At 38.8% G+C, this 12,086-nt stretch overlaps 1 protein-coding gene across 3 annotated transcripts in view; it reads right to left on the bottom strand.

The window, feature by feature from the left end:
• LOC126355052 (vigilin) overlaps positions 1-12,086 on the bottom strand; it is a 171,106-nt gene that overhangs the window by 78,718 nt on the left and 80,302 nt on the right. The window contains exons 1-5 of one of the 3 annotated variants that reach the window (XM_050005207.1): positions 10,419-10,507; positions 10,252-10,326; positions 9,691-9,893; positions 6,606-6,821; positions 3,188-3,394 (exon numbers count right to left, since the gene is read on the bottom strand). In XM_050005207.1, the coding sequence (XP_049861164.1) occupies positions 3,188-3,394; positions 6,606-6,821; positions 9,691-9,852 (585 nt within the window). In that variant the 5' untranslated portion in view covers positions 9,853-9,893; positions 10,252-10,326; positions 10,419-10,507. Of the gene's footprint in view, positions 1-3,187; positions 3,395-6,605; positions 6,822-9,690; positions 9,894-10,251; positions 10,327-10,403; positions 10,508-12,086 lie in introns of those variants that run through there. The other 2 variants (XM_050005205.1, XM_050005206.1) reach the window with 2 other exon arrangements.

Below are 12,086 nucleotides of genomic sequence, written 5' to 3'. Positions count from 1 at the left end.
GATGGAGAACGAGCAGGACTGCAATGCAACGATGAGAAAGGGGACTAAAGATCTCAAAACACTATGGACATGATGCACCATGTAAGGCTCCCATCCCCAAACGGCTTCGCTCCTTGGAAAAATTTTAAAAAATGGTGGTCAAACGCTATAGGGAACCGTCATATAAAGGCCAAAACATGTGAGACTCCTTTTAGTCACCTCTTATGACAGGCAGGAATACGGAGGGCCTATTCTTAACCCCGTACACGCAGTGTGGCACCATATGCCCATCTAGGTTCATAGTGTGGCACCATATGCCCATCTAGGTTCATAGTGTGGCATCATATGCCCATCTAGGTTCATAATACTTCTATTTTTGACGATCCACAGTTGTACAAAATAACCTGAGTCGCTACAGAGAGTGTGCACAGATGGATGAAGCAGTTATGGCGACCAGATGTAATAAGTGGGAAACCCAGATCTGAGACCCAATACGGCACAAATTTTCATGTCACTAACAGGTATGACATCCATACCTAGTACAGTTAGAACTAGTCTTTGCAGCCAGCATATAAAATTTGAATTATTTTATATATATAGCTGTGGATTATCAGCCAGGTCTGTTCTTTCAAACATGCAAGCAGTTATTTATGTGCCATCCATAGGAATCCAGTAAAGACAAACTGTCTGGCTAGGCTTCACTAAGAAGAATTTCATGAATTGGGCTGATGATAATGACAACTTCTGCTCTTTCCTTCATAAACTCAAAAGCGACTTCCAAATCAGCTTCACCTGGATCTTCTCAACTCATCGAGTCACCTTCCTAGATGTAAATCTCTCAGATGGCCCCATAAATACGTCTGTTCACAACAAGTATACCAAATCACTAAAGTACCTCTATTTTGACAGCTGTCACCAATTCCATACCAAAAATGTGTCTTTCTTACAATCTTGCAATCCATACTCACCGCACCTGCAGTGGAAAGCAAGAGTTGTCAAAACACACTGATAACCTGACCAGAGCCTTTAGAAACTGAATATCATATCCAGCTCATCCAAAACAGATCTCCTGTGGCATCACCCCCTCTGAGACCAGTAAACCTGTTAACCAGCTACTGACCAGCACTCCTCTGATCAAGTATCAGCTTGTCCTTGTGAAGCTCAACCACAAGGCTTCAATTAACTCTCATCGCGTCCTGAGATGATGCATATCCTACCCAAATTCCTATGAACACACCAAAAGTAGTATTCCACCAACACAATCAATCCTTGTCCATTCATACTTCATTTCTACCCCCAATCCCACACTGCATGGGTTATTCCCCTACAGTCGGACCAGCTGCAGTATCTGCCCCTATACACCCACCCACCACCTACTACCACAGTCCAGTCATAGGCATTTCCTGCTCAATAAAAGGCACGATCATGTATGAAAGTAGCTATTTTATATGTCAGATAACTACTGCAATTACAGTACAGCATTGTACATGAGCACGACAAGTAACTGTCTATCCACATGAATGGCCACCACCCAACTGTGACAAAACAAACTTAACTATCCAGTCACTGAACATACTGCTTAGTGCAATACACGTCAACAGCTGCTTCACTACACGCGCCATTTGGCTACTCCCTTCCAGCACCTACTGTGGTGTCCTGCCCCTATTCTCTTATAGGATGCCTAAAGGGTGCTGCTTTCTCGGATAGCTGTACAGCAATTCAAGCAAATCATATTAATAGTTTTTATTTCAATGAAGTAGATTGACAATACTTAATTTTGGATTTACGAGTTGCACACGATGGGCGACATGCAAATAATCAATGTCCTTCGATGTATACAATGTTCACGCCAGTTATCACCCAAGGTCATATGGATCACTAATCACGGCTGTTCTAGTGTGTGGTTCCTAATCCGGGTCTGATAGTATGTGTCTTCTACTGTCCAGCCATGGCTGGCAGAAGCTGTGCTTATATTCTCTTCATATAGAAGCCACTCCTGTCGTGATGCGGTTCTAGTCAGCATACTATTGGCTGACATCTCTCAGCCTTCTCTGCAGTTACGTTCCTTATCTTCATGCCAGCACTTGTCGTTATGCTGGAACACTTATTTCTCTGAATTGTGAATGGGAATTGTCTCTCCAGCATATCCTGCTTTCTCACAATCACCACTGCCTGGTTTTTTTCCCCCTTTCTCTTCTGTCCACACAACTCCCAACCTGTCCAGATTGTGGACTATCTCCCCCTCCCCTCTCAGCTCTCCCCTCCCCCCATTTCTGTTTTAGTTCTCTCTCCTTTTCTCCTCTTTCCCCTACCCCTCACTATATCCTTTTGCTCTACCCTCTATACTCCTTTCATCTTGTTGTGGAGCCATCTGGCAAAGACCTGACTCTTTCCTACTACACCCACTTTGCTTCCTTCCCTACCCCTCTATCAGCTCGGGCAACTGTTTTCAATGAACAATTATCAATAATCAGTCTCTATGTGACCACAGAACTGTTCATCTGTGTATGTACTTTTTCTAGAAAAAGAACAAGAGCTGGAAAGCTAGAGTGAATGCTGTTTCCTGTTCTCTACTCCCCAATTTGGTTCACTATAACTGAGTTGTTGCCTTTCCTTTATTTTATGTATTTAACAATGTACTGTGTACGTGACTGAGAACAATAACTATTACAGAGCCACAATTTTTAGTGTCTTAACACAAAGTTGTGGCTCTGGAAATATCAAGAACTCCATAAGAACTTTAGTTTTACATTGGTAATGATTTCCCTTTCTTCAGATGGGAATAAGAGATAATTTTTCATTTGATTAAGTTTTATGTATTGCTTCTTCATATCTAATTTCAAACAGTAATTATAATGAATATTTGTTAAACAGCGGCTATATTTTATGTTTCCATTCTCTTTGACAGACACGGTGTCACCTATGTTTTCTTTCCCTGTCTCCTTTTTAACAATATCCCATAATTATCTCAATATATGTAGCTTAATCTGGAGAATTTCATAAACATTCTCTGTTCTAACAGACCAATGTTAAGTCAGCACCATAACAGGAATATAATTTAAAAACCTGATAAACAGACATAGAAAGAAAAGCTGCATCACAAAAAAGCAAAGAAAACTGAATACAACAGGATGATAAATGAAAGAATATATTTACTTAAAGTACTTTCAGATTACTGCATTTCACAAAACACTTTACTGGCAATTACCTGCTCATCAGATGTGACCTTTATTTCATGCACAGCTTTCTCAATTCCTTCCTTTGTTCCTGTTATAGTAATTCTGTCAGAAGGATCATTCATATTTGGAACAGATATCTTAGTTGCTGTATTCTTCTCCAAATCTCTCAACTTTAAATAGTTCTTTCCCAGAATGAAACGATGGTGTTCTTTCGGTATGGCAATGTTCACAGTTGCCTGAAAATATTCCAATCAATGTAATGATGCAGCGAATTATTCACAAGACAACATATTTCATACGAAAATGAATGCAAAAATGTATAACATTTTCACATGACATGTGGTTTTCAGTTAGAAATACATTTGTGTGTGTTTGATCAAGATACAAGTGGCCTTGCTGAAGCAATCACCAGCACATTTCCCTGAAGCAATTTAAAAAGAAACGCAAAGCCCCATATCCATCATTTATGAAATCTCTTGTTTTGAATTACTTTTAGGAGCAAATTTGCTATAAAATTTTGTTTACGTACATTCATTAGATGAATTTGCACTCATAATGAACTCAATATATTGGGGTCACACACTTTTATAGTGGAAGAAATTTATGTCAGAATATTCTTTTAGTTTCACACATTTTTCCTTTGTTATAAGTACCTTATTTGATCTTAAGTAGAAACGATGGCAGTTGCTTGAATATGAAATGTGGAACAAACAAATTACGCCTGTTTAAAAAATTCCGGAACTTTGTCCACAAAAATTATCCACACTTACCTTTCACTTGTTGTGCATTGTCTCTTTTGAAATACTCTCCTCCACTACTGATACTGACCCAACACTGTTTCCACTTCGGGAGGCAGTCTTGGTATGCCTCTTACAGGATCGCATGAAGTGCCGCCTGTGAATTTTCTTTTATCTAGTCTATCATTGCAAATCTTTGTCCTTTCAACAGGGTTATCAAATTTGAAAATAAAAAGAAAACCACAGGTGCCAGGTCTGGAGAGTACGGAAGACAAAGCAGCACAGTGATTTCGTTTTTTGTGCAATAGTCACGCACCAACAGGGATGATTGTGCAAGTGTGTTAAATTTCAGTTACAATCTCCTGCAATCTCTCAGACGGCCAGTCTTCAACTGGCACACACTATTTCGTTGGCATTCCCGGCATGAGCATAGTTTGTAGACATCAAATAGCGTCCTGAATAAGGGTCACCTTTAATTTCTATCTTGTCATTTTTAAACAGTGTGAGCTATTCGTAACACTGAGTATGGCTTACACATTCATCTCTCCATGTGTGTCTGTATATGGTTTTCTTGAGATTCATGCAAAATTTAATGAATGATGCATTGCTCCTCTAGCAATGCCATGTACAAATTTGCAAATTGTGCAACAACTTTCTACTCAATACACAATAACTAACAGACACACTACTTTGAAACTTCCAGCAGTTGCATGTGCTGAGATTCCAACTGCATTTTGCTCCAACATACCATCAGTGTGAAATTATGAATGTTCTGGAACTTTTTGAACAGACCTCTTAGTTTCAGTTGAAGCAAATGGTTTCACTGAGAGGGGGTGGAGAAGGGGGAGCAATGGGGAGGTCATTATTCTCTTTGAACTGCAAAATATGTTGCATGAACAAATTAATATAGAAGCAAGAAATCAAGCTCTGTGCTCTTCAGGCACATTAGGAAAAAGCCAAGAGAACGAGGGCGGGAGGTAGGGAGTGGTGGGGGGGGGGTGGGGGCAGTCGAGAACTGGCTGTTGGTAGAAAACATTTTGATAGTATTGCTGTGTGTACCAGAATCACGTTCCAGCTGGCAACGTTGTGCGAAGAGGATCCTCAAGATGATATAGTAGCTGGAAATGTTTGGCAGACTATGCTAGGAATATCACTTAAGAACAAGGATTACTGTTGCTATGTAGCAGTCATGGTAGATGAATGGGCTCAATTACAGAAGACTTTAGGGAAAGAATATCAGCTCAGGGCCATTTTCAAGATAAGTGTCTGGCTGGTTCAGGTGACTGAGGTATTAGAGCTTTACGGTAACAATTTCACATAAGATGATCATACAGTGGTACTGGGTGGGCCAGGGAACAGTTTGAATAGGGACAGGGCATAGGACATGGATAGTGACCTAACCAAAGTAACTTCCAAAAATGTTAGCATGACTGAGCTGTTCCAGAGGCAGGATCAGCCTCATCTTGGCTGAGCTGTACAGGAAGTCAATGTGGAGCTGGAACTGCTGACTGGGCACACATTGTGCTGGTGCCTGAGGGAACTATTGAGAGAGAGTGTTACACCAGGCAAGGCCTGCACCTTAACAGGACTGGGGAAAGGAAGTTGGCGGAATTAATTAGCAAAAGTTGCCACACATGGTGCAATACTTATTGTCATGGGTAGGAGGACAATGCCTTTTTTTCAAGTCAGTCATGACATCAGGCTCCCCTCCCTTAAATATGTCACAACCAGTTTAGAGATTCTTTTCACACATGTACGTAAGGTAAAATGTACCCAATATCTATTCTTCAGCAAAATATGTACATCTTAAACATGAAGTACACATGTTAAATCTGAAGTACAGTCTTTGAATAGCACAGTGGAATGCATTACAGAGCACTTGTGCAGAGGCACAAAAATAGAGCATATAGTACTACCACCACATAAAAGTTTAAGATATTACTGTAGAACAATATTAAATGGCAGGGAATAGTGTATTTACATCAGAGATAGAACATACTTTAAAAACCTGGTTGCAATTTGCATTGATAAACGTTTTTAATCAGCACCCGCTGAACTGAAGTTAGACAGCCACGAGAAGTTAATTATGTTGTACGTGAAGCTCTCGCCTAGTGGTAATGCAGAACAATTGTAAACAATGCTACGAGGATATGAAGGATTTTACCATGAGTCCTGGAAAACGCACTTTTGTAAGATATTGGCCTCTCTAATGATTACTGTCAATGATAAAACTGATGACAGGCTTGTTGAAACACACAGAACTGCAGGCATACAGAAGAACATTCTCAGAATGTAAAACAGGGAAGCAAATCAAACCAGAGTTGAACCATGTATGGAAAGCAATACAGACACTAAGTCAAACAAATATAGCCTAGAAAAAGTTTAACACTCTATTCTAAAGGTGAGCTTAGACAGCCTACAGACCAGTATAGAAAACTGCTGGCCAGTCAGCACCTTCAATTTCAGGCATATCATAAGCATAATTCAACAACATATTAAGAGTGTTTCATTTACTGCAAGGGGTTCATGAAAATCAATGGTTTAATACAGACAGCAAATTATCATCTATGCCTCAAGACCCATTAACAACATGAACACAAGTGTATACCATCATTTAATTATAAACAGCACAAGTGATACAAATGAATTTCAATAGTAGGGACTCCAATTCACCAAAATTTCAGAACATCGTATGTAATTTTTAATTTACCTGTGTTTGGAAATTTGTTAAAATCCTTCTTCGAGCATCTAACACAGAATTTTGTTTTCCTGTTACTAAGAAGGTCAAGGATTGATCTTTGGATGAAGATATTTCGATATGAGCTCCTGTGTCTCGCATGATTTGCAGACATGTTCTCAATGACTCTCCTTCTCCGAACTTGTCACTGTGATCAAATTTTCGTTCTTCATATGGTACTCTGAATACCTGTAAACAAACAATTGTTAATGTCGTTAGTATACAAGGGGGAGAGTGCACATGTAATTCAGGTGCTTCTTTTAAGTATTTCCTCGCCTTAAACTAACGGATCACAAGTATCATAACACTACTTCTGCAATACACAATGGTTAATTAAAATCTTAGGTCACTGAAAGTAAATGGAATGCCCAATTGTGACAAAAATTTATGAATTCTGATGTCACCCTCCTTCCCCAATAACTTCACAGCATATATTACCCAAGTTTTGGCTTACAGTCTGCTAACAGCAGTCATTAGAAGCATCCAATTCCAGCGATCTACTTTGACCTGTGCCCTAAGAGTGGCGGCAGGGTGTGAAGTCACTATGGCACAGTGTTTTTGGTTTTGTAGATGTCATGTTGTTGTACCTGATGGTGTCCGTTGGTGCTGGATATTGACATGTTGAGTGTGAGTAGTACTGGGTTAATGTGAGTCTTCATTACCACTGAGATAATGTGGTTTGTCACAACTGTAACATGGATTTGGTAGTGTTGGCCTTGTTTTCATTGGGTTGTTATGGTTTTTTTTTTCGTGTGTGTGTGTGTGTGTGTGTGTGTGTGTGTGTGTGTGTGTGTGTGTGTGTGTGTGTGTGTGTGTGTGTGTTATAGTATTTCAGTTGTGTTGTAATTGATCTGGTTAATATGGGGGTTTTTGGGTTTTCGAGTTATTGGAGTTTGATTTTGATGGCGTTTTGTGCATTATATAGGTGTGTGAACTTTGCAGATGTGGTTTTTTTTTTTTTATTAGTGGTTTGCCAGTAGATATTGAGAGCAGTATTTGAGCTGTATAGGTCAAGGGAAATGTCCGATTCCACTTTTCATAGTTGGGGTATTGGGTTTTTGGTATCAAGGGCTCCGTTGGAGTTCTACTCAGAGGAAATGTCCAGTTCCGCTTACCAGAGCTGCACATGTTACTTTATATCGTAGGTTTTGTTTGCGCTACACAGGTTGAGTAAATAGTATGACTCCTGTTTGTTTTGCGGCTGTAGCATTGTGTCATAAGTTGAAATATTTCCCATTTTTAAATTTGGGATGGTGTGGATTTTGTATTGCAATATATTTAGATAGATCCGCCCTAAAGCCTCTTTCCTGTAGTTGACTCACTAGTTTTATTTTATTGTGGAGTGAGACTTTTGCATAATTTCATTTTTGTTCACATTTGTTGCATCAGTGTCTATGACGACATTGGTGCCATGTTGTATACGCTGGAAGTAGGCATTTCCGCCACACTGATGACATAATGGATCAAAGCAGATGCTCTCTCAATGTCAATAAAAGTTATGCAATTGGACCCCCCCCCCTCACATTTTTCATAGTTTGTATATAATATATGTGCATAACATTCCTCCAGACATTTGACACAAATTTGTCCACATTTGAAATAGTTCTCTGAATTTACTTTGCAATTTTAGTTTTTACAATGAAAACAGCATTAAATATGGCATGGACGTAAACAGTATACTATGCTTAGATCACTTTGTTACTATAATCTTTACTTGCGCATACCCAAGACAAAATCGAAGCTTACAATGTGGACTCAATTATCCATTGCATACTGCAATGACACGTTCATTTACAGCACGTTATATTTAGCAGCCTACATACAACAGCAGCATTTTAAATTTTGTGAACGTTTTTGATACTGCTTCATATGAACAACATTCTGTTTACGTTGCAGTAAGGCTCAACCCACAACCAAACGTTGCATACAGAAAATTTACTCAAATAGCCAGTAAAAATTTACACCCACACTGTAGGAGATTCTGCAGCTGCATCTTCCAATATCTCAGAAACCTAGTAAGTATTGGTATGAGATGGCATATAACGCACAGTGGGTCATAATTTGTGCAGTTTTTCACAAAAGTCACCAGAATATGAGGAGTATAAATATGAAAACTTCAATACATGGCAATAGCAAGATTCTGTGCTCAGACCAGTAATGTTCATTCTTAGTGTAAATGATTTCCCATCATATATATAAAAGAAAAATTTACACTACAATTATAAGTGCATTGGGACAAATGAGAAGCTTTAAAATGAATCACTCCTAAAACAACCTGCAAATATCTATCTTTAAGAAGCATTTGACAGGAGGGTGGGGGGCAGATATAGATGTATTGAGTAAAAAGATACGAACACAGATTTTCCTCGTGCGCAAAATGGTAAAAGTTGTATATGCAACTTTCAGAACAGTGTACTATGGACTAGTGTTCCCACACTAAATTCATATATGAGGTAGGGCACACAATAACTACTTAGAAAGAATATTTAAAATTCAGGAAAGAGAAGTGACATGTACAGCCAAAATACCATAAAGTCAAACTTTTGTAGATTATCATATAATATCAGTATACTCACTATCTCAGAGCATTATGGCAGTGAGGGTGAATGATAAACACCCCCTACATAAATGCGTACATGACCATGCAAAAAGAGGAAACGAAAATCATACACAAGATGAAAAACTGACCAGTGGAGCCTCCGAGGTTTCTCAACAAAATTCTAAAGTTAATTAAGGAAGTGAGAAAATTAAATGTATTTAAAATCGCTAAAAGTTTATCTTACAGATAAATGTTTATCCAGTTTGGTATTACCTATCAGATTAAATATTAGCCGTTATATTATCACGGAAAATATGTAATAACCTAGAATGACTCTAAAAAACGTAATCTTGTTTTCTTTACTGTACATTGATTGTATACATAGAAAACTGTATGACACACCCTTCCCTCTCAGCTGAGAATTATCCGCTCTAGTCCATGGGGAATGAATGAACTAACAAACACACACACAAGGCAATGAATGAATAAACACACACTTCGCGTGTGTTTTGATCTCACCTGAGTTACAACAGATGATCCAATCCTCATTTTATTGTTCCATTGCCCGAGCTGATTGGTGGCCGGGGACGAAGTTGCTGACTCGGGCAAGGCAGGGAAAACTTCATCGTAAGTGTAAGCTGGCTCGTACGCGGCTTCCTCCTCCATCACTGCTTGCTGCATTTGTGGGTTGTCCTGATTCGCGCCAAGTCGTTACAGTAACACTACAAATGGATGAAATCACGTAAGATGCGCGAATGTTCTGATATGCCATAATAACATTATTTACACAAATGCCTGATAACATGAGAAAATATAGTCTTTCTGTTAAAAACAGCGGTGTCCGAGGTACCTCGGTCTACGATATTTAAAGTACCTTATGGAAACATTCAGTACATGCTACAACGAAAACAAATTAAACAAACAACATAATGTAAAACATGCACCGTAATAATTTGGAGTATTACTAAATAATAGGCGCAACATGTGTTGTTGCTTCTGCCAAGCAGTGCAACGGCGCATGTTTGTCAGCAGTCGACGTGTCACTATGTTCTACGATTCACTGACATGGTAACTACTTACTGTACTGTAATCCAGAAAATCCGTCCTAAATGAGCCTAAAATACATTCCCTTCTCCAGTTTGCCTTGGGGTCTACCTGAAACAATTGAAAATATAAACAAAATTAACAATCATGTGTTCAACGCGCTGTGTGTATTTCAGTAAGCAACACACCACACGCGCACCCACCGACGTCCAAGAACAAAATGAGCCACGACGAAGCGCATGCGTTATAGAGCGCAGTTGCGTAAGACAGTGATAATAGAACGAGAAGTAATGACACATTAAATATGACATAGGAAACAGCATGTAATTACAAACTGCAAGTTAATATTTAATAGTTAAAATATGACTTCGAAGAATAATAAATTTCGAAGATCGAAAATACTGTGTTATTGTAAGTAAATGGTGTTCAGTTTCAGAACATCGCAGAGGATGCTGCTCGATACAACAAAAGCTAGAAAGAGTAATTTACGTTTTATCGGACAGTGCGCCCCTACTTGCTTTCGTATTTCCTTTCCTATCTTTCTCGCTTTGTCGTTATTACTGAACCGAAATGAAAGTTAATTACATAAATGTGATTTTCCAGAATCTGGTGTCCCTGATAAAGAATGACAAGAAGAGTTAGTAAGACTCAAGAAAGAAAATGAAAAATTCACGAGCAGTAGACTTTCATACTTTCAGTCCGATTTTTATTAAAAGGTAAACGCGAGATCGATGTGCTAAGTCTCGTGACGAAATGGCGTACACATCTACAACAGTTCGAAACATTACTTGAAAATCTGTTAAACACATGCAAACTATTTTCAGTTGCGGCGCCGATGTAGCTACGTTGAATTTTATAGGCATCTCATAACAGCGCGTAAAACTCGTACAAACAATAGCAATAATCATCTCTATAATGCGTGGAAAAAAGTCCGACAGAATCTTTAAAAAAATGTTAGTTATTATAGAGATATGACTACTGCAAATAATAACTGCGGTACTTAACTTTATATTTGGCTAAATACATTATTAATTTAAATTTCATAATAAAAGTGCTCACAAAATAAGTTATTTATTCAGAATCATAGTATGTAATTCTGATGAGACTGCGAAGTATGAAAGATGCGTAACTGCGCAATCCAAGTTGACACTCAGGGCGGTGGCTGATGGGAGCGATCATAATGTCATTCACCGTTTACAGTCACTACTGATCACTGTAGGCTTTTCTTGAGAGCAGAGCCGTACGGTAATTACTGTATTATGACATCTTAACGACAGTCAATGCAGTAGTACTATTCACGCAATCCACACTTATATTTGGCGCGGTGGCTGATAGGAGCGATCATAAAGTCAATTACCCTTTACAGTCGCTCTCATCACCCACCGCGCCGAATGTGAGCTTGGATTGCGTGTATAGTGTTACTGTACTGATTGCTGACAAGATGTCATAGTACGATAGTTACTAGAAGGACTCTGATCTTAAGAAAAACCTGCAGTTTATGGTAGCTGAGAAACGAAGTGCAGAATCGCGTTTGAAAGCACTCAAGTGTGAAGGTGGTCACAGGTATCCAACAAGGTTCTTCATATACGCCAATCTGATGTTTGTCAGGGAACACTGAAAAGGAGTTAAGCTTAACTCTGAAACATGTAAAACTACATTTCCAATGTAGCAAATGTCAGCCACACTGAAGAATAAATTTAAAGATTTACATGTGCAAAAAAAAAAAAGCTTTAATCACAGTTTGATTTAAACTAAGGCACTGTTGTGATTGAGTGCACTCTCACTTACTCTGTTTTCTTGGTGCTTGGTGACTGATATACACACCTTGTAGTATCTTAACTTATTAGTATCCTTGTAGGATCTTTACCACA

The sequence above is a fragment of the Schistocerca gregaria genome, chromosome 3, assembly GCF_023897955.1.
Source record: "Schistocerca gregaria isolate iqSchGreg1 chromosome 3, iqSchGreg1.2, whole genome shotgun sequence".
In the NCBI taxonomy this organism is placed as follows: domain Eukaryota; kingdom Metazoa; phylum Arthropoda; class Insecta; order Orthoptera; family Acrididae; genus Schistocerca; species Schistocerca gregaria.
This window is presented reverse-complemented; position numbering and strand designations above follow the sequence as displayed.